Source organism: Syzygium oleosum, unplaced genomic scaffold (assembly GCF_021117445.2).
Source record: "Syzygium oleosum isolate NSW1041296 unplaced genomic scaffold, Sole_v2.1 Sole_v2.05, whole genome shotgun sequence".
NCBI lineage: Eukaryota > Viridiplantae > Streptophyta > Magnoliopsida > Myrtales > Myrtaceae > Syzygium > Syzygium oleosum.
In genome coordinates, this window is record NW_026607489.1 from 6,454,811 (window position 1) to 6,480,023 (window position 25,213).

Genomic DNA, 25,213 nt, shown 5'->3' on the forward strand with positions numbered 1-25,213 from the left:
TATAAACATGGTTATAAAGGGAGGTTCCAAATAGATGTTACAAATGGTTACCGACCGGTTACATCGACAATTACGTTGACTCTACTACCTTGACGGTTTTTCGACTCGACTGTCTTAACAGTTGTTTTATTCCACCACGTTGACAGTTACCTTTGACAGTTGAATTCTAGATTGTCGATTCATCAAGTTATCAATAATTCTGTTCGTAAATAATCAAACTTTGCTTTTATCGCCTAAGTCTATCACATGTATATAATAACCAAAAGTTGGTCATTTTTTGGTGTAGACACGTTCCATGGTCGAAACATTGTGGAGTGACACTCAGTAATGCATCATTTAATTTAATATATGTTTAAATGTAAATGGAAGTATTTATGTACGTATAAATGCAAATCTTCAATCTATTTGGTGCAGTTTTCGAGTCTCGCTAGTTGAGCTTGAGCCCTCCTTGGTTTGAATAGTTTGAGAATATGGTTAATCAAAGAAATAACCGTTATGTTTAGTGATGACATCGACGCAGCTGCTGAAAACTTTCTTAAGCATTCGGATAAGCAGAAGTTCAAGAGGCAAGCCCTGGAAATGAATTTGAACGACCATAACTTTTAATTCGATAGGTGTTACGGGGGTACTAATTTGGAAAGTTTGTTCAAATGATATGCTGTGGTTGAACGGGTTTCGCCCTTTACAAAAGTTTCAGGTTTCCAAAGCCATCATTTAGACGTGTTTCGGAGCACTTTTCTATTTGCAGGCCTTTTTGCATTGCTTCTGTCCGCTTTTTATTTTCTCATTATTTCTTTTTCTACTGTTTATTGTAGAATTAGTTAGAGTTTCTTAGGGTTAGGGTTGCACCGGCATTTATTCGTCATAATCAATAGAAACACTCGGTTTTACCATGTTTCAGAAATAGAAAAAATTGAGAGATTTCTCTTTGTGCGCTTCGTGCGTGTGCCTCTTTGTGCATATATTGTTTGTGCGTGCGTATTTATTGTCCTCACCGCGTAAAATACGGACAAATGAATATTCTAAGGATGGTACTAGGATCTTAATGTAGAACTAAATTCAAGCTAAAAATTAGTAATCATTTCAGAAAGTATTATTTTTCGTGCATGAAAGATTAGAATAATGATCCCATAACTACTTAAAACTTTCGCTCATTTTTGAGTCAAGTACATAATTTTTTTTCAATCAAGTACCTCAACTTATTTAAATTGGGTTCAACATGGTCCTTCCCTTCAGTAAGGTGTCATATCATAGTTCAAGTTCTGTTCCGACCAAATGAAACGATAGAAAATCACGTAGATTTGTCGCTCCGGGGACTACGATAAGAGCTATACATATATGACACTTTGTTATTATATTATCCGATACTCTTGCACTCAACAAGAGTTTTTTTTTTTTTTGATCGAACAACAAGAGTTTAGTCGGTCGTCAACTACCGTTGGACACAATAGACGTCGGGGAAAAAAAGGAGCCCTTCCTTTCAAAGCTCCATCTAATGGATCAAGTTGAGGATTTGTATTTGTCATTTGTATTTTTTTGCTGTGGTCGTAATTTCAATAATTTGTGATTGTGGCAGGTCAGTGTTGGTCAAAAGAAGCTCTCGTCTCGGTGAGAATCTCGTCCATGCATGCACGCAACATAAAGAAGGCTTCTTCCGTCAGCGTCAGCATGGAAACTCCCTTAAGTATCAACTTGTATTTTCTTTTCTTAATAATTCATTGGATGACCCTATTCTACGCACAGTAGGTTTTTGATCTGTACAGTACATATGACCTGTTCATACTCCCAGGTCTTGATCAACTTTAACTTGCATATTTTTCCAGTTTATAATCAACTAGTACTTCATTTATTAGAAGAGACTTAGTATATAATTATCCAAGTTGGTATTATTCAATTTCGGTGAGGGACGTAGGGGTAGAGAATCTTTTGAAGGTACAAGAAGACCGACTAAAGTAATATGTTTATTGGATTTCAGCATACTTTCTGTTTAATTGGCATGCATGATTCAACATCGACGAGCGACAGAAAAAGAATAAAGAAATTATCTAGTATTTCTTTTCCATATATAATAAATGGTCGAAGATCTGTCTTCACAACCTTCTGTTCATATTCCCCAGTGTTGCTGGTGAATAAACATCATCCTTAACGACACTTTCAGCACCTAATTAGAAGTGATTGTGCGCCAGAAGAAATCTAGAGAGGATGCATAAAAGTACTTACTATGTGATTGAAAATGTGGTCAAGACTTTAAGAGGGTTCACAACGGGATGTGTGATGACCTAAGTCGATGGGTGTGGTGCAGTTGGAGGGAAAGTTGGTGCAGCAAACACCCACAAATTTGCATCATTATTACAATAAACTATAAGCAAGCACGGGTTTTTAAGAAGATATCTGTTATATTAATCATCGATATTCTAGATCACATATTATCCTACATACGATGGGAATACGATGAAGGGAATTATAGTTAGGGACGTGAGATATACATAATCTTGGTTCATGCATGGACTCAGTCTTAGATACGTATACGTATTGTTCACCAGCAGTTCACGCCACGATCGATGACAGAGGAACCTTCGTGAGCAAAGCTCACGATCTGAGTGACCCTACACGAATCTTCATGTTTTAAATTGTAGGAGTTGAATAATCGAAAACAAAATGTAAAACGCATTTAGTTTGTAGGAGTTGAACATAGGACCATCGCAATAATATCGAGTAGAATCGTGGGATCATAGCCAATGTAACCTTGTAAAGTACACAGAATGTTTGTCAGATATGCACGATCACAAGAGATCCGGAGAAAATGAAACATCCCAATTACCTCTAACAATATCAAGATGATAGTAAAGTATAGTTGCTTTATTTTATTTGGACATACAAGCCGGACGAATGCACTTATGCCATCTTCCTCAACTAAAACCCTTTTCTCTTGGCCGCTGATTATCGCAAGCAAGATAGGTTTGTGCATGTGTATATGTAATCTAATAACGATTTGATATGGCTACAATCTCTAGACAAAGTATTTGTGCTTCAAATGGCATAACATAACTCAACCATTGATTGGGGACCACTCAGACAACATAGCTACTCTTGCCCGTATGTATATGCTAAGTACAGCAAATTGACGACAACTAGGGTTTCAAATTCTTGCTTTGGTCTTCTTTTTTTTTTTGGGGGGAGTGACATTCATATTTGCTTTTGTTTGACCAAAGCTGTAGGTTGCAATGTTCTCAAGGTTGCCCTTGTAAGACGTAAGCTCTTAAGTATTCATTTGCTTCAATTTAGACCCGGCGTCAGCAACTAAACTTAGGAGCAGCCAGAGGACTGAAAATGACTCTTGGTTAAATTCCCATTAATTTAAGGAAAGCTAACTTTTCCCTCTGAACACCCCATTTTTTCTCACCGCCTTTGGGGCAGTTAGTAAACGGTTCAGCTGACTCAAACGCAGAGACGAAGGCACACACATCACATGGTCCTTCACTCAAGGTTTCCTTGTCCCCTGGACCCAATTGAAATAATGTCCTTAATAGGACATAGAACAAAATATACAATACTATCTTTGAACTGTTCTTTTTTTTCTTTTTTTCTTTTTTTTAATTTAGGGGTATGGGAGTGAAGACTCGGCTAGTTGAAGGCCTATGAAATAGTCTGTAACCCCCATGAATCGATTAACCTTAGCTCTTTGGTCTGGGCAAGTGATCCAAATCGATAACAATTTGTACGCATTTTGTGTGATTTGAACAGGGTGAACTCTAGTTTTTTTAAATTGAAAATCTTTTAATGCCTCAACCAACCGTCCTAACCTGTTATTTTGGGTTAGATTGAGTCCCCCTTTCGAACATGGACGGTTCTATTCTTCCACTTCTTTCAGTACAAAATACTTGAATTAGTGTAATGTGAAAACATATGTCTCTCTACCAAGCCACATTTAGCTCCTTCCTTATTGCAATTGACAGTCATGATAGATTTAGCTAAAATTTGTGGATTAGAAATACGTGTAAGTGGTTATCAATGAACTTACAAAAAATATTGCCATGGAAGAGTAAAGTAGAATCTAATCTAGGTTTTTCCTTCCCCAGCACAAGGGAGTAGGAGTGAACAACTAATCTGGTTCAACCCGGAAATCGGACTGAACCAATCTTGTCCAACTGGTTCGTGGCCGGTTCCGGGAAGAACCAATCCAATTTTTGATTCCTAAACTCTGAAAGCGGCCTTTAACCAGCTTTGTTCCAGCCAGATTCTTGTGTCAGAACCATTCGTTCGACCGTGGAATCGATTTCGACCGCTGGTTCGACCCTGTTTCTTATGCCAAGGCAATGCGACTTGTCATAGCTGTCCTCTCAGAATATCTGTAATTGGCCAAAGAGAGTGTCCTATTTAGCCACTATGTCAAAAGACCTCCGACGCAGGAGAATTCTGCTCGATAATATCGGAAGTTTCATCACACTCTCCCAGACTTGTAGCATTAACAGTCGATGCAGAATCACACGAACACATTGGACTCTAGAGGTGACTCGAACAAATTTAAGCAGTGAAAACATCAGTATCTATCTAATATTTTAGAAAAACAAGATATACGGACGTGTGCAAATTGGATTAGCTACTATAGTTATTCTTATGCAAATTGGATTTGAAGAGGTGGTGATGTCATTCAGTGTTGACAATGTGCACATTAAATATACGCTGTCTGTCTAGAGAGTCAGTTTGTCAGATAAACAACTGGTTTGCTTAATCTCTGGGTTTCCAACCAGCCAACAAATGAATCCAAAACCAGATTTCGTGGCCATCTGCTCATTGGCCTCCACTTCCACGCTCGTGTCTGTTCGAATCCATGCAGATCACATAACAACTGACGACGGTCCGGCGCTCCTGCAGAACTGGAGGAACTACCTAATCGTAAGTTTTCCGTATACGAAAACCCCAGAAAAAAAATTTATTAATTTCTCTCTAATTGTGTCGGCATATGGAATTGCCAAAGCGTGCATGGGCTTGTCTTCTTATGGTCCGCGGCGCGACGCGCAAGCTATGATTAGAATACTAGATAGGGACAATTTCGCAAATGATCCATAAACTTTATATCAATTACAATGTCGTTCATAGACTTTTAATTTGTTCGATATGATCCATGAACTGTAGGTAAAAATTCAATGAAGTCCTTCCTTTGCTCAAACGACAAATCAGATGTTGTTCTAAATGACGTGGATTATTATGAGCTGACTTGGATTAGTGAAAATGATGAGTTAATAATCCATTTACTTTAGAAAAGTAAAAAAAATTGGCCGTTGACATGTCCATCGCTATTTTTATGACGTGGAATATTATATCCTGATTTATACATGTAACATTTTTTTTTGTCTACCGTTCAAACTTAATGGATTAGAAGCCACATCAACATATTCCTTTGATATGAATTAACGGAAGGACGAGAATGAACATTTTCATACAGTTTAGGGATTATATTGAATATTTACTGATATCATGGATCACATTGAACAAATTAAAAATTTAGGAACGACAGTACACGTAGGACCAAGTTTGGGTTCTCAAATATGAAAATGATAACCACTATCTAACTCTCATCTGAGTGTGCGGATCAGGAAGATAAGATATTTAAGACGAGATGAAGATTTGATGACATAGGGTGGGCAACATTGGAGATGCTTGTCCAATAAGGTAAAAGGACAAATGAGTAACTTGCGCTGAGCGAATTCCTTCACAGATAACCAAATTAAGACTAAGGGGATGCAAGAAATATGTTTGACTTCAACACCGCTTGTCGTGAAAGCGTCTTCTTCCCCTTTTGGCGCATTTGCTAGCTTGGGTACTAGAGTGATTAAGATCAAATGCATCCTAACTGGTATTTAGCGGCACGTTGCCAAACACAACTTCTGATAAGGATGAACAAGAATTCGAAGTTTCTATACACAGGTGATCACTAGATCGCCAGTCATTGTCTAGGCTCGCCCATGATTAAGAGAACGTGGGATAGCGTTTAGGTTTGGGTGGGTCCGGACAAAAAATTTACTAATTAGGATTTACTTCATAATTAAAAATAAAATAAAAGTTATAAATTTTGGCCGGTCCGGTTCCTTAAGTGGAATTGGGAACTAATCTCCTCGGGAACCACCTGGAACCGACCGGTTCGGTACAGTTTGGTCCAATCCGGTTCTCGGGTTGGATTGGAACCGATGCACACCCCTGCTAAGAAATACACAAGCTTTAGCAAATTAGGAAAACTATTACATAGATTTAGTGGAACCACATAATCAATGGTTATGATGGTGTGAATCTATATAAACTAAGTCTATGTACTAACCTCACAGTAAATTACATAAAATAGAAGACGTATACTATTGCAGCTATGCCACAATGCAGATTCGTTCCGCCACCACCAATGACATAACCAGTAGTGACCGTGTGGCGACCATTGACGACTGATTTGAGATTTATCTTGCATCTAATCATAGAGCAACTTTACCGATTATGTCATTGGTTTTTCTAAAGAAGACAAGGCCACTTTTCCAATTTTATATACCCGGAAATAGAAATCACTGCTACTTTTCTGTACGGGGAAATTAAAAAAAAATTATTCATTGTACGATTTTGCATGGAATCACTTCCACCCTTCGATATGATCCAAGATGTGAGCCCTTTGCCTGTTCTTCAATCCGGTCCTCAAGGTGGTTGATTTTATCCTTGGGATAATATTATTGAGCAATTGATAAAAGAAAAGTTTAGAACTGAATTGGCACAATTACGATAGGTTTAGGACTGTTATGATAAGTCTCCCATTTTGGATGTGTAATCGATTTGATGTCTTTATTTGGTGTTAGGCAATTCGTTTTAGAAACCAATAAATACATGGATATCGTGAACCCTCTAGGAACTCGACAGGAACTGGACAACTTAAGTGATACACAAGTTTGATATTCCATTTAAAAACCTTAGTAGGGTTTGGAACCGGGTTAGAGAATAGTCGAAACATATCGGAATGAATTTGAAATCAGATCAGCGGCAGATCACAAACCTGCCTTGCTGCCGTCTTCCAGAATTTCAGGGCGTTCCTTGGCTTGACCATTTCATGCTCACGCAACACGTACTATAGCACTGTCAAGTGGATGCAACCTATGACATATCCTGTTAATCAAAGCAATGCAAGCGCCAAATTTAGTGCTTAATTAGGCTAATTATAATCGCTAATGAGCTGCGTTGATGGGGGCAACGATGATGAAGGTATGGAATGAAGATCCTCGAGATCTAATTGACATAAGGGAATTCGTTTTTTAAATTTGGGTTGACAACGTGCATTTAGAAGTCCGACATAAAAGAACAGGAGAAAATCAAAGTCCGTACGCCAGCCACTTGATCTGACCATGCAATTGTGTTCAGACTTTCCAAAGTCATTCTACAGTAGTTGAAGGCAACCTCTCCCTAGAATTCAAAGGCCTACGTGTGTAGTGAATAGACGATTTCGTTTGGTTTGGTTGAGATTATGATGCTTATGATAAATGGCATATATAAAGGCAACATGAGAGCATATATTATCTTTTTTCCTTGTTAATAAATATTCATTGGGTGTTGAATGAAGACAATTCATGTGTACAGGGAGAAGTACAAAAAAAAGTTTGAACATTTTGTATTGATACAAATTCGGTTATAAATATTTTAATTTGATCAATTTAATCCTAAACATTTTCATATTGATACCGATTTAGTTTATTCGGCCAATTTAGATTGGAAACTATTAACATGGACGCTGTCTGTCCTACATGATACGGTCAATACTGATGTGGACATTTTTTTAATAATATTTTGAATTTTTTAAATAATTATTTTATATTTTTTCCTTTTTTTTCCTTCATTTTGACGAGGGTTGCCCTGTCCCTCGTCGACCACTGGGCAAGGGTTAGCAAGCCCTCGGCGGCCAAAATGAAGGAAAAAAAAGAAAAAAAATAAAAAAATTCAAAATATTATTAAAAAATGTTCGCGTCAGCGTCGACCAGACCATGTAATCGGCGTGCACGTCAATGATTTAGGACCTAATTGGACCCATTTTTACTCAGAAGCTTAAGCCAATGAGTCATGAGTCAATTAGAATATATATTAACTGCCCCATACAACATCAATTCTCCGATGTGAAACTTCTTTAACACAACTCACACTCTAACTCTAAAAACTAGCTCTAAGGGTGAAGCTTTCCCTCACATTTATAAACTTACAATTCGCCTCTTTCATAATCGATGTGGGATAACCCCAACAATCTCCTTCTCATGCATTGGGCTTAGAGTGACTATTGGGTCCAGATTTGCTGATAACCTGAGATCTGATATCAGTGTTGGGTAGTCTTGGACAGATAATCCCAACACACACAACACTAGATAATCTTTATTTTAGGGTGTGTTTGTTTGAGTGAAAGAATTTTGCGTGAATTAATTTTCTGAACTTTCACGCATTTGGTTTACTGAAAAGGATCGGTCACCGGAAAACCATATACGGGCAAAGAAAATATGCATGCTTAGGTTTCGTTTGTTTCTCGGAAAATGAATGACTTGAAAAATATTTTCCAAAAAATGATCGCTTATATTGCTTGCAAAAATGAATGAACAAACAATATTCTCATCGTCCGCGAAAATGTTTAGACATAATTAATTATTTCAAATCGATTAATTTTAGGAATTTTTTTTCAAATCGTTCACTTTCCACGAAACAAACAGAGTCTTAAAGTTAGGAGAACGAATTTCCTAACTTGAAAAGGGGAAAACATTTTTCTGAAAAATGATTTTTCAAAAAGCATCTCTCTTTCCGGTGAATTTTTTTTTCCAAAACAAACACACCCTTACATACATGAGTTGATAGGTCCTCCACACGAGTGGTTTACATAGCAGTCTTTGCTGGTTTTGATCGGCGGACTACCGACGGAATGATTCCCAAAAGATTCGGCCAATTCAATTGCAGAACGACACGGTGAAAAGAAGATCTGCTTCTAGGTGCCATTGATCAGCAAGGCGTCCTCCGACAAAATTAATCCATTCTCATTTTGCGATGAATACGATATGGATGTTTGATGTATCATCAGTCGGTACTATACGCTATATGCCACTTAAACAAATTATTTGGACCTAAGTCCTTGCATTGAATTTACTTGACATCGAACCCATTTCATATGATGGGAGTTGCCGGTGTATTGAGCGTTGCTCTCCTATTAATCATGGTACTACCCTGGAAAACGCTTCGATTGGAGATGGTGATAGCGCAAATACGTTTTGTGTTTCAGCCCGATTCAAGACGAAGAAACTTGTTCAGTAGTCACGACTTATCGGGTATCGTTCCAATCTTTTCGGAGTTGCTTTTCTCAACAAATATTGGTTTCATCTATTTGAGTTTGTTTGAAGAAGTATAGTTTTTCATTTATTTGGTTTCTAATGTCAGTGAGATTTTCTTGGGCTAGATCTCAGTGACGCATTTCGGGTCCCAAGGTTTAACTGCCTAAGGGGTTTTGGGGTATAGCTGTCTTTTACTAAGATTAAGTACATCTATCTAGTTTTAATTTAGGGCTAATTCCAGGAAAAAGTATCGGCTTTACCTTGAATGGTATTTTTGGTCTGAGGAAATGGTGCAGACTGGCCGGAGAGATTTAATCTGGAGATTTTTTTGACTTATCAATGAAGTGGAGGAAATCATGAACAACTTCACCCTTATTTTTCAAGCGGTGGCTCAGAAAAGAAGATAATAAATAGTGCTTTAAATCCAACTAGCAAGCGACGTGGATTTATTGCTGATGTGGAATAATCACGTTGGACAATTAATGATACCAAGTGATTTAAGTGAAAGTTGGTGATTTTTTATGAGGCAAAAAAAATTTGGGCCTGAATTTTCATTCAAGCTAAAGTTGGTGTTTTTTTTTTTTTTTTGGGAATTAGGCCTTTAATTTAAGAATATTGGGTGGAACTTTTAGACTTTCAAAAGTTAGAGAAATGGCATATATACTCCTAAATATGTGTTCTCGTTAGATTTTAATTGAAAACCCATGACTCGCATTGAAATTGTTAACATTCATATAACTATTGTTACATAAAAATAAAGCACACAAATAATACAACCTAATTCAGTTTCGCATAACACTAACACATGGACATAGGTTTATGATTCATCTATATCTGGATAGGATTACAAAAACTTTTAGATGATTAATCAACAACTTGGAAATAAAAGCAAAAAAGAGGACTAACCTAAATTCACATAAAGGTATTGCCGAAGTAACTTCAACTAAAAGGTAAAAGTGCTTAGCTGTTCACAAAACAAATATAGAGCACAAGGTAAATGCATACAACTAAAACAATGCAAAATTTTGACTTGTCTTTATTTACATTAGAATGTCTACAGATAAGTCAAGTTAGTGATCTACTCAAAGATAAGTCAATCGAATCGGGAACACCTAGTATTACTTCAGGCATAAGGTTGGTGATGTCTGAAAACTCTATGAATAGTTCTAACAGCTATGAAAGAAATTCCAGTTGTTCGGAGAAGTTACAAGGCAAAACTTGGTGTCATTTGCTACCCCATAACCTAATTAATAACACTATGATAAAAGTTAAACACAAAGGTTGAATCTCGGCATCCCGAGCCTTAGCTTCTTTCGAGCACAAGAATACATAAGCTACAAGAGGGCAATAAGTGAGAGGGAACCTAAAGAATAAGTTATGCTCTGTTTTTGACCAAAAAACAAATAAATTATGCTCTGTTATCAAGTCAGAGTAAGAGATGAATTTTCGGATGATTGTTTGCACCTTGGTGTTTCACAAGCAGGAGGAGGCACGCCGAACACCCAATCGAGAACGTTCAAGTACTTTGAACGGAATACTTCCCTCTCCTGTGCGTAGCAGTGCATAATAATGGCCGTCGATATGCTAAAAATGACCACATCGACTCTGGTAAGACGCCTCGACTTTGGCAAATATCCGACATCAGCCATGCATGTAAAGAAGCTCTCGATAGCCCGTGCAAGGCAGTACAGTGATATCTCGATGCGCCTGCTTTTCTTTTCAATAGCCAAGGCCAGACCAGTAGGCAACTGCCGTGGACACGGGTAAAATGTTAAAAAGGGCAGATATACATCCTTAGTAGTACATATAACGGAGTCAAGAATTTACATCTTACCTTACCAAAAAAAAAAAAAAAAATAACGGAGTCAAGAAAGAGCGTTACCGTGCCCATGGCCAACATGGGAATGTTACATTTCTTGAAAATCCTGAAAAGAATGCATGTCCACATCCTGCAATCAAATGAACTTTTTAATTGATTTTTTCATTATCTCCACCGTCAAATTAAAGTTCAAATGCATTGAAAGATTTAGATGTATCAGCAAACGTCCATCTTCAGAAAGCTTTCATTAACATATAATGGGGACAATAACGCATCTACACGCAGTTTGATCAAATACTTCCACTAAATTCTACAGACCAAGTCTGATATCAGCAATTCTAGTGTCCAGCGTGCAAAATAAAGTTGTATTAGCAAAGTTCAGTCCATCCAATTTTCTCACCCAAGATGCCACTCTTTCTAAACCACTTAAATTGACATGGGATAACAACCCTCTAATATCACAATCAATGAGTCTGGAATGGCAGTTATAGAGACCCATATGTAATTTTTGAATTTGGCAATCATTTCTAAGTTATCAATAAAGCAAACATGCTTTAGAGGAAATGATTCATAAAATAAATAAGACAATGATAACTTACTATCTTCTACTCATTATTATTCAAATATCTCCATCAATGTTGATGACACATTCCATTTCAAAAGTAACATCATTGATCATGAATACAAAGTTTTAAACCTACATCTTCTGGGTTCAAACATAGAATGTGATTGAGAATGAATACCTAAAGTTGTCGCCATATGTTGCAAGACAAACTTTGCTTTAAGAAACATTGGCCAAAAAAACAAACATACTTTGCTTAAGGAGTCATATTCTACTACCGATATTATGTTCAAATTAACCACCGAAACGTATTTGAATTAGATTCGGTTAAGAAATAGGAGGTATGTTTCTCCGATAATTCACCCTGTCAAAAATGAACTCTTAGACCCAGCGGAACTCACTGCTGATCTTGACCTGTTCAAGAATTAGACGCTGCTCTTGTTCATGGATGTATTTGTGAACTGTTTCTATATGAACATTGTTTAGAGCTAAGTTAACCATTTCAGGCAACAGAATGACACGTACTCCAACTCTTAATATGGAACTATTCGAACTCCACTATAACAGAAATTCTACCATTCATTGTGACAACAACATTCTCCCGGCTAAATATATTGTATTTTAGTCATGTATATGTTGTTTTAATCCCTATGGTATCACAGTCACAGACTACTTTTAGCACCCTTGAATCTCTATTACCCTTTATATAATAATTTTATCCTGCAAATGGCTCCATAAACACAGAAAATGTGCTTATCCCGTATTTGGTCATGGACAAACACTATAAATAATACCTTACTTTCTTATACATTAATCACAGAAGAATGCCGCCTTTTGATACAGCACCAAGTTACAAGTCCTTTGTCATACGTTTAACAGTTCTGAAATGATATATCGATTTCTTTCTTGCTGATTATAAGACCATCTAACATGGAGCACAACAGAAATTATAGGTTGAGATACATCCAATCAGAGTGTTGGAACAGCCAGAATTGAAGCATCAATTGGCAAGATAACATCCTAATATAAAATCATTAAACTCGACAGGCAATTAGCAATCTCTTTTTTAACAGAGTAGATTTTACCAGAACTACAGTAATGAAAATATTATGAAGTCATTTGAAATCATTATTTTTTATAATAAAAGAACTACAACCAGATAGCAGATACATCATCATTTCTAATATCAGTAGCTAGCTATGATTATCATCAATGAAAAGTAGTTAACATTTTTTAACAAAACCAAAAGATCAAATTCAAAGAGGCAAACATCCCAAAGGATGAATCAGTAATAGAAATAGCAATGCCCCATGAGTTCCTCCCCAAGCCAACTAACAGATGGTAGAAAAAGCGCTCCTAAATTAGTAACATCCTCTTGGATCAACTGAGAAAAGAAGGAAACAACAAAAGATATGATTACGAACCAGGCAGATGCACAATAAACTGATAGAAACAAGCTTGATCTTGCAGTTCCAAAGAGACCCTTTCCCAGTATAGTGTAAGGCCTGTATAAGGTTTGAAGAGTATAATGGTCACAATGAGCAAGCATTCGAAAAGTACTACAAGGATCCCTCACGTCTCACTAACCAGACAGCAATTATGTTGGAATGTGAAAGAGATAAAGCATGTTAGAGAGATTGTGAACTAGACAAACAGCAGGAAACTAACACATGCATATTTCATGCACGTTATATCTAAGCAACAACGCCAGTAAGATAGAAGCAGTATACTAGAATGTGATATAGATGATGAATAGGCAGAATTAGTCAAAACAATGTGGGTATTCAAATCAAAATGTTGATAATCAAGCTAAAGAGTTGAATTTTTTACCAAAAAAAGAAAAAGCTAAAGAGTTGAATTGGACACGAAACACTCACCACAAAAGGTTGAACTTAAATATGTAAGTGCAAAAATGCGAGAATTTGCCGCATAGTTGTGCAGGCAACCAGATTTTTAATAATTAGTATTTTCTGCGGAGTTACTAGAGACAGCTGGCACTTATGAAATTAACAAATCTTACCCAAGGAAAGAAAGGATAAAAGTGACTGCCATAGTGCCTTAAAAAAGTATCCACATCTACTGCTTTTCAAGGACAAATCAATGTAAATAACAACCGCCTTTAAGTTAAGACTTCTCTTTTCATTATCTCCTTCCAGAATAATAGACACTAAAAGAGATCAACTGTAGAGAAGAAAAAGGAAGCCAACCTTTTTAAAAGACCTTTCCGATGAACTATCAATGCAGGAACAAGATAAACTGGAAGATAAACTGGCAATGCTCTTACATAGGCTTCAATCAGAAAAGAAATAGCATGTGCACTGCATGACTGATTTCCATGTACCATCTGTTCAAAGATTATATCTCAAAGTCAATATAGACAAAACGGTGTTGAGGTAGAGAAAGTTCCGAACACTGCCATGCTTGAATATCTACTGAGATCCCCTGGGATCTACTCTAAGTAGCTGCCTCAAGGAACGGCTCAAGAACACTAGAAATCCAACCATTTTACACATAATGTATTATAACTAATATCATCAGGCTACAAAGTCCAAAGACAAACTCTTTGTGGAGCAACTTGGGTGGAACCTATCACATCTACCCAATAACTCTGCATAAGCTGAATAGGAAGGCAAAAATTGCTGCACTATTGCAAGCTAGGAACATGGTCCGTGGGGCAAACAAGCACTGGTTCCAAATTTATACACTGGATTATGGATGTTTTGCATTAAGAAAATTGTTCATAAACAGATGTTGGGTCTATCTCATTACTTACAATGGCATGAACCATATGCCGACACCTTCTGTGTTTCAGTATTAAGCTCCAAAAGGATAACAATTTAATAGATTAATGTTTAAGCAAAAGAGAAAACAGAGAGAGAAGAACAGCAGGATATCTTCAGTAACAAATAAAACATTCAAAGGGCATATCTGTCTATGTGGCATTTTATTCCTGTTAAATGATGTAAAGGTTTTAGATCGATGTCAGAGAGTTATTCAAGGTATCACCAACACAGTTCACACATATATAGGAATCATACCGAGCAGGGAATCTTCATCTCTGGATCAAGTTTGATATCAACTCCGGTAGATTTGTAATACTTTTCTATAGCCTGCAAATTCGTAAACGGTATGCCAGAAGCAATCTCTTTCACCCCTTGCAAAATGGCAACATCTTTTCCACCATGTTTGTTGAGGAAGGACTTATATGATGGAGGCAAACTTTCTTGCTTTAATATGTACGCAGACCTCAAGTAAGAAAAAGCACCTCCCATAAGAAAAGGACAATAATTTTAAGGTTCTGTAATTAATTGAAGCTAAAACGTGTTCAAAATGCATGCACCCAAAAAATTTAGAAACCAGTCTCGGTCCTTGACTGTCCAGAAGCCAAAATTTATGACCAACCTTTTCAACCAAACAAGCAAAATTATACGGCCAGCTCTCTCACTAAAAGTGATTAAATGATCAAAACTTTTCACGATTGGGAAACTACCACTACTCTGATGTGGAACAGAACTCACTAGATATTAGCAACCAAGGAAAGTCATTTCAGAGTTTCTTGGCCATCACCATATGGATGAGGACAGATTCGACCAATATGTAATGGAGATCCACTAGCTATTGTGGGCAAAAATATTAACGACACTTGATGGTCTACATCGGCATTATTCTAAGTGGCTCTGTGTGGATTCCGGCAACCTAACAGTGGTTCTACATTGGATCTGTTATTTGGCATCCTTACAATGTTCTCACAGAGATGAGTTAGCTCATGCTGATAGAATGATAATGGACATGTCCCATACAATCTATCGGAAAACCACGAGTAGATACAATTTCACATATTAGCCATGTTACAAGTTCAAAAGGATAGAATGCATTGCACCAAAATCCTGCCTGAGGAAAAAGGCTTCGAAGAAATTTGAAGCATTTCAACATCATCCCAATCTGCAGGTAATGTAAAGCAAACCATCGATAAGAAAAAGTAACACTCCATATTGATCTTACAGAATCTGCGACGAAGATAGACACATAAGGAATGTGTCTCCGTGCTTCCAGGTAAGAGGCCTGCAGATTTTCCCAAATCTCTTGCTTTTAATCCCGCACCGTGAAGCCAATACAGCCGCACGCATCAATATGTAGATGGCCAAGCTCGTATGCTGAGTGTTCAGTCCCGTGAGCAGCATCGAAGGCCCGGCTATCGCCCCCGCCAACAACGCCCTCCACTTCCCGGTCCTAATTACCAATAATATAATCTCACCGACGAGTAGCGCAGCAATAATCATACGGACTGATCATGAAGGAAATTCAGAGAAATTTGAATTCAGAAGTCAAAATAGGGGAGCGTGCCTGCGGTGCCCTCCCAAAGCAGCAATAATTTCGTCCACAGAGACGAACGTGCCGGCGAAGGTTCCTAGAAAAAGTCCATATCTCAAAGTCTCCTTCAAGGCTATTACAATGGCTTCTCTATTCGAAAAAAGCTCAGCTTTCCTATCAAACTCAACAGCACGAACTGTAAATAAGTTCAAATGCAGATCCTATGAAACTCACGGTCGAACAGAGCAAGTCAAATCCGAGCAAATCTTATCACCTCATGGACGCCGATAATCTCCTCCGCCTCAATCTGACGAGGACCGAGAAGAGCGCCAATCCACCCTTGAGGCCAGCTCCGATCGAGAACCCCTTCGCCGAAGCAGTGACGATCCTCCAGACCTTCTCGGAGTCCGTCAACGTAACCGAATTGAGTCCCAGCAAATCGCCGTAAGAAGAGCTAGGAGGAGGAGGATGAGGACGGGCATCCGCGCAATGCGAGCGGCTCGTCTCGTCGTCAGATCCGCCGCGACGGTCCGGGCCGCCGTCCTCGCCTGCGCCTCCGCCTCCGCCGTCGCGGGGGACGGCGACGTCGCCGGGAGGGGGAGGCGGCGGCGGCGGCGGCGGCGGCGACGGCATGGAGGCGGTGGGTGGCTCCGGCGTGTCCGCGTCTTCTCTACACCGGGTTTCGCCAAGCGCGAGAGGAGGTCGAACGGCCGGTCGCCGTCGCAGGGGGAAAGTAACAGCGACGGAGGGAATCTATGCGGAAACAGTGTAGAAGAAGAAGACGACCGTAACGAGGAAAGGCAAAACGATCGAGCCACACGTGTGCGGAAGGCAGTTCGTGCGAGTTTCCGTTGCTATATTTGCGTGTTTTTTCCCCCCCTTCGATTTTCTCTTTTTTTTTATTGCGCGCTTTTTTTTGTTTTTTTGTTTTTAATTTCGAGCGCAATAAATGTGTTTCTAGGATTTCATTTGAAAGGGGAAAGAAGATGTGGCAGAGAGTAGAGGGTGGGAGGGACAGTTTCGCATGTATTAGCTAGAAAGAGGAAAGGAATGTGATCCGGTGTGCATGGTTGGTCGATTGTCCCCTGCCAGAAATTATTTACTGAATGTACTAAAATTAAGTTTATTCTGCGGTCTCTAATAAGTGGTACCGCCGGCGGATCGAAAAAGAATCACAGCCGCCCATGTCGAGATCGGGAAAAAGTATCGGAAAAGTCAATTTAATTCTAAACATTTTAATTGTATCAATTTAATCATAAAATTTTTGGCCTCGTGCCAATTCGATACTTCCGGCTAATTTTGGGTGGATATTATTGACGTGGACGCCGATCGACTTATGTGGCATCACTGATGATGACGCGAGCAATTTTAAAATGATACTTTAATATTTTTTTGATTTTTTTAATATTTTTTGATTTTGTTTTCTTTTGCCGGTGATCGGCCCACCAGCCATGCCTAGGTGGGCTAGCCTCGTTTGGGCGAGGGTAGCCATCACCCACCACGGGCGAGGGCTAGCCCTGAGCAGGCTAGGGTGAGCCGCAACAAGGGCTCCTCCTCTCCAGATCTAGCGAGGATAGGCCTCGCCACATTTGGCCTGGGGGAGGGCGAGCCCCAACAAGGGCTCCCCTCACCAAATCTAGCGAGGCCGGCTCTCACCTAGGCTAGAGTGGCCTTGCTAGATCTGGCGAGGGGAACCCTCGCTTGGTCTGGGCTCGCCCTTGCCTAAGTAGGCCTTACTTGTGGTGAGTAACTCGCCCGGTCACGGCCAGTGCCTAGTCACCGGCAAAAGGAAGAAGAAAGAAAAAAAGAAAAGAAAGAAAGAAAATATTAAAATATTATTAAAAAATTATCTATGTCGGCACCAGTAGTGTCACATAAGTCAACCAGCATTTACGTCAATAATATTCTACCAAAATTAGATAAAAAGGACTGAATTGGCACACGATCGAAATATTTAGGACTAAATTGATACAATTAAAAAGTTTATGACTAATATAATAGGTTTATGAATTTTTTAACACTTTCCCCGCCGTTATATGTTATGCTTAAACCCGATGGTAAAAGGTTATATGGGCATGATCAACTGAATCTGCACCACTGAAGATGATGGGTCTCGTGCTGGCGATGAGACTTTCTTCGCATGTGAGTAAAACTATGGATAAAACAACAACAAAACTGAAAACTAGCTCGCAATTACTTATTTTTCTCCTTCCAACACTGTTAGAAAATCAGGGAGATGGTAAAGTCAAGGAGTGAAGCACAAGTTCTTTTAGGATAGCATGATGCATCTAAATATTTCATTAGACTCGTCTCATGAATTTATGTAAATCGCACCATTCTCGCGAGTTGGTTAAGGCTCTACCCATAAAATGGTCGAAGTGACTTGTAAAGTTCTTCTTGACGAGGCACGATTTGATGACACAACAAAACTTGATCGTGGTGCAAACCGGGAGCGCCCGGGGGGGGAAGCCCTCAAACCTACACATTACACGAGCTTCACAACCTTGCCATTTTGCTAAATATCCTCATCATACTATAGTCAATCGTTTATAAGCATAATAAATCCACAAATCTAATTGATACTGGTACGTTTATTTCGTAAAAAATAAATGATTTCGAAAAACATTTTCCCAAAAAATATCGTCTAAAAAAATGAATGAATGAAAAATATTTTTTATCGCCCACTAAAATTTTTAGTTTCTGCTTGACTTTCAAAATGTTCAGTAATGTCCACAACGTCAATCTAGTTTCAACTTTGTCCCATCATTAGTACACGCTCAAAACACTTGTTATTGAATACACATACCCTGACCGATTTCGTCGAATCCGATAGTAATGAACTGATCATGACAGATTTCGCTCATGATGATCAAACTACTAACCACCAGCTCTTCTTACTCTCTTTTCCTTAATTGACATGTATCATGAGATGTTAAAGTCATTCATTTAAGGAAAAATGACACAAACAGTCCCTGAACTTTAACCCAATATGCAATTTGGTCCTTGAACTTTTAATTTGTTCAATGTAGTCCCTGAACTTTAACATAATGTTCAATTTAGTCCCTAAACTTTTAATTTGTTCAATGTGGTCCTTGAACTTTTAATATTTGTTCAATTTAGTCCCTGAACTATTTGAAAATGTTCAATATAGTCCTTCCATTAATTCAAGTGCAGGGACTATATTGAACATTTTCATATAGTTCAGGGACTAAATTGAACACATATTAAAAATTCAGGGATCAAATTGAATAAATTAAAAGTTCAAAGACTAAACTGAATATTAGGTTAAAGTTCAGGGACTACATTGAACAAATTAAAAGTTCAGGGATCAAATTGCACATTGAGTCAAAATTCAGGAACTGTTTGTGTCATTATCCCTTCATTCAAAGAACAGCACACTGGGCGTACCCTCAATAAGACGACTCGTTCGCGAGGCACGCATGATTGAAACCGAAATCGGCGTCTCAGGTAGTCTTGAAAGTTTGAACATCAGAGCAAATCGGGAAAAAACCTCAACTACAAAGCTGTTTCATGCTCCAGTGCAAACTGTTAAATAACCCAGGACAGCAACAACACTGCCTAAGAATCATTCCAAGGAGATATAGAAGCCTCCCAATTTTTCCCCAGTACAGTTCTCTCTGGTAGGAAAACCTGTTACTTTTTTTCTTTCTGTTAGCAATTGTAACCCCCCCAATGTTTCATTCTACTGGTTTATTGCAACTCGTAGACAAAATCAACTCTTGTGCGTAGACATGAGAAGAACTTCGCGGCAGCTGACGAATTGAGGTGGGTTTTTTTCCATCTCTCTTTCCACAGTAGATAAGTGTTTTGAGGACACAATCTGTCAATTCAACTGATAAACTCCCACCATCAGGCGAGTCTAATACTGGCGATCATTGTACAGCTCGTATGCCAGGTTCATTGGACGGCCAAAGGTGTATAATTCTGTTCATTCCACTTTCAGAACAATCTTCATGAATTCGTATACAAAGTAACTAATCGCAGCGGAGGGAAGTACCTAAAGACAACACAAGCATCAGATCTTTTACAAAATACTGCACATACAAGGAACAGTTAGTAGGTTAGTAGAATCAATATGAGCATCAATGAACTCTGAGGACAAAGCTAGAACATCTCTTTCTTTTGCTCGAATTGATGAGGACATATTTGATATGACAACAACTGGCATGCATAATAGAACTCACTTACCTCCAACTTAATCATATTGACTTCCTTTCCAATACACAATAATCATCTTGCTAAGATAAGAGTAAAAGACCCTACACCTCCTTACTTCCTTCTGTCTCTCATTGACTAAATCATTTGAGATTCCACATGCATATGCTACTCTTGATGCAGACAACAGTAAATAGTAATGAGCAATACGTAAAATTTCAGGCCAGTTCAACAATTTGACATGAACCATGACATCTACTGACTCGATAACTTCGAAATTTTCAACACGCAATATTGTCTAACTATTATGCATCACATCATCAAATCGACAAAAATCGCCAATCTCAAAAATGAAAAAAAAAAGGGCAATTTAATGACAACAATACAATAAATTGACACCAATCAATCAAGTAAAGCCAAATGTAATGACGAATATTCAACTATTAGAAGCACTCGTAAAGCAAAATGGGTTGGCGGAAATAGTTATAAAATCAGGGTACAAGTCCAGTGAGCTAGATATATGTACCTGTAACAAGCTGGGAATAAGTCCAGCATAAAGAGCTGGAACTCCTCCGTTCTCGATAATCTGGGCACAAGTTGCAACAGCACTCAATCTTGTTGCCTGCACTTGCAACTGGAGCCGTCTCCTAACTACTTCAAATGGGTATGTAGCTGCTTCGGCACAGGCACCGGATATAGCACCATAAAACAGTGTCCTTATAGGCCCCAACTCCAGCTGGTCCAAAGCATTCAGCTCCTCCCCCTGTTCACTCAGATTCTGGATCCGTTGTCTCCCCTCCGGTGAATGCAGATAAGCCGATTTCAATATATCATATACTCCATAGAAAACTGCACTTGAAGGAGCCATGCTAAGTATGGAAGGTACCAAGCCCCTGTAAAGGGAAAAGAATCCTTCGTTGTGAATCATGTAACGGAAGGCACCACTCACACCGCCCAAGGCTTCTCCACCGCGTGCCACCAGCTTAGTTCTAATCTACAAGAGAAACAGGAGATCATAGGGTTCTCAAGCTTAAGAACGCTAACAGCAAAATGGGCGAGATTATTAAACACTGAAAGTTTAGTATAAAAATATAATGATTGAAAATCTCAACAGCCGACTCTACTAATGAAGAGTAAACATTAAGCATTCCTAATTGGCATGGTTCATAGTCCAAACCTAGTTAATTTAGAAGGGCTGGAGGGGAGAAACAGAGGTAAACATTGCCAATTTGCTACTGTAAACAATGAACCCCTTATCGTAAACTTTTAACAGAAAGATATCGTTACTCTTGTTAGCTGACAAGCTATTCAAGTCCACTCAAATCTAACAGTGTTGAATGAAAATGAGGATACACCAATATTATCCTAGAGAGCAGCACCACATCAATCATACTACAATCTTACAAGGACGGATACACTGTACACCATCTAGTTATTAAATGGTACATGAAGGGTAGACTAGGTTTGCTGTAAGTAATAACAATCATGGTAAGCTTCTAGCCATTTGCTTGGGTCCATTTATACTACAATCTTACAAGGACGGAAACATTGTACACCATTTAGTATATCCAACGGTACATGAAAGGTAGACTTGGTTTGCTGTGACTAATACCATCACAGTAAGCTTCTAACCATTTGCTTGGGTCCATTTGCTACGTGACATTTCATTTTCTACATTGCTCATGCATTTTGTCCACTGAGGTCACAATACGGCAGCCTCCATATATTATGATTAAGTGATGGAGTCTAACAGAATGGAGGTGCCATCAGTCGATGTCAAATCGTGTAAATCAAGCTTAAGGCTATGTTTGAAAAGCCCAGCAGAGGAGGAAAATGAGAGCTGGGTGTGGAAGAATATGGTAAAACTTGAAATTTTTGTGAAGAATTAGAATCTTCAAGTATTCTGTCATTCCTGAAAACATTAAGCTTGAACCACCTGTATATGTTTAATTCTAGATAAGTCAAATAGGTATCACCTACAATTCGATCAGCTGCAAATGTTTCAATAGATTGACATGCCTATTGTTAAAGAAATCCAAATTGTGCAGTGCAGTGAATCAAAACGAAATATTTACTCACTATTTCTAAGCTTTCATCAGCAGACAACTAAGAAGCATTAAAAACACCCTTACTGGACCTTTTAGCATTTTTTTACCTTCTTTCTGCATGATACATCAACCTATTCTTTATCTTTCTTTTCTTCTTGAGTTTTCTTATTTATCAAATTAAATAAAGATATGTAGAGAAAACATGTCCTTGAGTCTATTGTGGTAGGACATACTCCAGCATTCGTATCATAATTTCATAAATGAGCTTCTGTTTACTTTTTGACAATTTTTAGAAGGCTCTTAGTAGTTGCCAACGCGGCATATCTGGACTAGACTAGATACCGAAGATTGAGGAGTGGCCACTATCAATCTCACACATCTTTCATTCACTTCTTCCTTTTTATATCTACTTGTGCAGTAGAGTCAACAACCAAGAAAAATAATACTTCTTACACTAGAATGATCGTGCAATGCCATAAGTGTGAATACTTCTCAGGGGTAAAGTGAGTCCAAGAGCTAAAACTGAGAGAGAGAGAGAGAGAGAGAGAGCGAGAGAGAGGGACTCATACAGTGTCTAGTGGTAGGCAAAGGACAGTAGCAGTGATGCCAGCTGCAGCACCAGCAATAAACCTCTCAAAATTTGTGGTTTCATCATTTCCAGAAAATCTAAGCAATTGCTTTCTGTAGGTATCATAAGCATAAAAGTTGATAGCCTTAAATGGAGCTGTCCGGAGAATGTTGACTAAATTTCCCTTCCAAAAGCCATGTAAACCTTGTGAAACTGCAATTGTCCTGACGAGCTCAACAATATTTTTCTGTTCTCCACGAACTATATACTCCAGCTTTAGTCTCTCAAGTGGAGCAACAAAAGTTCTGACAAATCAACATTCATCACAAACAGCCACAGTGGAGAAGTTAGCATGAAAGAATAAAAGACATCGGAATTCACCCCCTTACACTATTATTTATTATACAGTATTCAGAATCTTCCATATAGAACAAAAGATCTGCAGCTATATCTAAACCATCTCTCTTTAATCATAACAAATTGCTGGCCTACGTGATCACAACATTGTTATCAGTGGGCAAAAGGTATCGCTTTTGCAAAAGTTAGTCTCTGCCTAAACATGCATATGCTTATAACCATAACGACATCTTCCTCAATGCATTACTTCACATAACATGTTTCGATCGAGTTGGCACAAGAAAATTAATTAGCTGTAAGACGAAAGAGGTCGAGTTTCAAATTGTTTTAAGTGTTACTTAACAGTGGTAGTTCCACATCAAGATTCAAACTTCATAGCAGGACCAATGGCAATTGCCAATAACGTGTGAAAAGCTAAAATGGTTTCTAGTAATGATGCTAGGTAACCTATAACAGTGGACCAAATTGGTTGACAAACTTGAGTGACAAATTGTAAGCCGACATTCAAGTAACAGTGCCGTGTTCAATGCCCCATAAGAGTCGGCCCGTCACTTAGTTCGTAAAGTAGTCAAAGTATACCTACATAAATTTGTTGAACAGGGGCAGATGCCTCCTAAAATCAAGATTTGGTTCTCCGCATCATTCACACGGGGGACAGGTATCATCATCCATCACAAGGATTTTCCATTGTTTTGGGTAGAACACAAGAAAGATCGATGCATACAGTGGGTTCAGCCCAAATTAGAATAAACAAGGAAAAGCATTAGTTGATGGACATCTCATCTCGTATGTGTTTAACCAATGTTCTTGCTAATGATAGGCATGTATTCCCCATTTACCGACATAAACTCACATAACGAAAGTGGCACTTCCTTTATTCGAGAACAAAAGATAGAATCTAGGAAAAGAAATGACTGACCTCGAAACCATGGCCGCAATGGCGCCAGCCCACAAGTGCTTAGTGGTGTTCACGGCAGCTCTGCCTCTCCCTCGCACCGTCACCTTCCTCCTCTTCCTCTCGGCAGAAACGACACTCTCCGACGCCTCACGCTCCTTCGGGCCCGAGCTCTCGCCTCCATCTTTCTGCGGCAGGGCCACCCGAGGCTCCTCCACAATCCCATCGCCGCCCCTCAAGCTCACCGACAAGAACCCGCGGCGACAAGCCCTCGTCTCCCGCCGGCACGCCCGAACGCTACAATTACTGCGCAACGAAATCAAACGGACGAAGGAGGAAGGCAGATCCGGGTCAAGAAACAACCCCCCGACGACCGAGACAGCCCGGCCCGAATCCGAGTCCCCATCCGACGGGCCTCGAGACCCATCTTCATCCGGCAGTATCCGCGCGTTTCGCAAGAACAGTTGCGGGCTCGGCATTGCGGGCGAAGGAAAAACGGAACAAGAATCGAAAGATGCAAAGGGAGGTGCCTCGTCGAGCGAGCCGGCTCAAGAAGAACGGAGAAATTGGAGCGCGGACGTCATGGGTCGGCGGCGGAGCAGCGAAGGGACGAGATGTGGGGTCGAAGGAGCGTCGGGAGAGGGAAATGGCGGGTTCGGCCTCGCTTCCATCGCCGCGCCGCGCATAGGAAGGAGCTCCGCGATCGACGGGGCTTCTGTTTCTCCTGATAATTTTGTTCTTGGTTTTGCTTCTTCCTGTTTATGGTATGGGAATGTTTTGGATTTTGTAGGGATGCCCTTGTATTTCGCGTGGTTTCCAGGAAGTGGCCAGTAAAAAAAGCAATTGCTGCATTTGAAGTCACATACTTCTTCTTCCTCGTTGCTCAACATTCAATCCTTCAAAAAATCATTGCGTTTTTGGTCGTTTGGATTCAAATTGCGATGAGATAGAATAAGGTGGGATTAGAAATCCTCCTAATGTTCTCCGATTATGAAATATCCATCATATAATTTGGTATGATCTGATATAAGATTGAAAATTTCTGAAAATTTTCCGTCATGTCCAGTTGCTTCAGCCTCCAATCGCCACTAGATGGCCCGTAGTGCCTCGAGCCCCGAGCTTGCCGTTCCATTTGTCACCCGGCTTCCTCATGG

The 25,213-nt window shown here is 39.2% G+C and overlaps 2 protein-coding genes across 4 annotated transcripts; both read right to left on the bottom strand.

Moving 5' to 3' along the window:
- Window positions 1–10,321: 10,321 nt before the first annotated feature.
- On the bottom strand, window positions 10,322–16,846 carry LOC115664294 (uncharacterized). Of its 3 annotated transcripts, XM_056311937.1 has the most exons (9): window positions 16,290–16,846; window positions 16,049–16,189; window positions 15,707–15,934; window positions 14,743–14,950; window positions 13,912–14,048; window positions 13,129–13,209; window positions 11,206–11,272; window positions 10,788–11,071; window positions 10,322–10,566 (listed from the first exon to the last, which is right to left on the bottom strand). In XM_056311937.1, exons 1-9 carry the CDS (start codon window positions 16,646–16,648, stop codon window positions 10,548–10,550), a joined length of 1,524 nt encoding a protein of 507 aa, XP_056167912.1. In that variant the 5' UTR covers window positions 16,649–16,846; the 3' UTR covers window positions 10,322–10,547. The 3 variants fall into 3 exon arrangements, with proteins under 3 accessions (XP_056167912.1, XP_056167911.1, XP_056167913.1); XM_056311936.1 differs by having other exon boundaries at window positions 10,322–11,071; window positions 16,290–16,845; XM_056311938.1 differs by having other exon boundaries at window positions 10,322–11,071; window positions 16,049–16,211; window positions 16,290–16,431.
- Window positions 16,847–19,459: 2,613 nt separating this feature from the next.
- LOC115676433 (probable mitochondrial adenine nucleotide transporter BTL3) lies at window positions 19,460–24,825 on the bottom strand. The gene is made up of 4 exons (XM_030599352.2): window positions 24,084–24,825; window positions 22,809–23,112; window positions 20,718–21,185; window positions 19,460–20,033 (listed from the first exon to the last, which is right to left on the bottom strand). The coding sequence occupies exons 1-4, from the start codon at window positions 24,536–24,538 to the stop codon at window positions 19,965–19,967; spliced, it is 1,296 nt and encodes a 431-aa protein (XP_030455212.1). The 5' UTR covers window positions 24,539–24,825; the 3' UTR covers window positions 19,460–19,964.
- Between the last annotated feature and the right edge of the window lie 388 nt (window positions 24,826–25,213).

Excerpts from the sequence above, each read along its gene's own strand:
- LOC115664294 (XM_056311936.1), bottom strand. The coding sequence starts at position 16,648 with ATGCCGTCGCCGCCGCCGCCGCCGCCGCCGCCTCCCCCTCCCGGCGAC. Across the intron at positions 15,935-16,048 it reads GCTTTGGGAGGGCACCGCAG|GACCGGGAAGTGGAGGGCGT; the intron begins GCACGCTCCCCT and ends ATTGGTAATTAG. Across the intron at positions 13,210-13,911 it reads CGGAAAGGTCTTTTAAAAAG|GCCTTACACTATACTGGGAA; the intron begins GTTGGCTTCCTT and ends AACCTTATACAG.
- LOC115676433 (XM_030599352.2), bottom strand. The coding sequence starts at position 24,538 with ATGCCGAGCCCGCAACTGTTCTTGCGAAACGCGCGGATACTGCCGGAT. Across the intron at positions 23,113-24,083 it reads ATTGCGGCCATGGTTTCGAG|AACTTTTGTTGCTCCACTTG; the intron begins GTCAGTCATTTC and ends TTGATTTGTCAG. Across the intron at positions 21,186-22,808 it reads TTTGCCTACCACTAGACACT|ATTAGAACTAAGCTGGTGGC; the intron begins GTATGAGTCCCT and ends TTTCTCTTGTAG.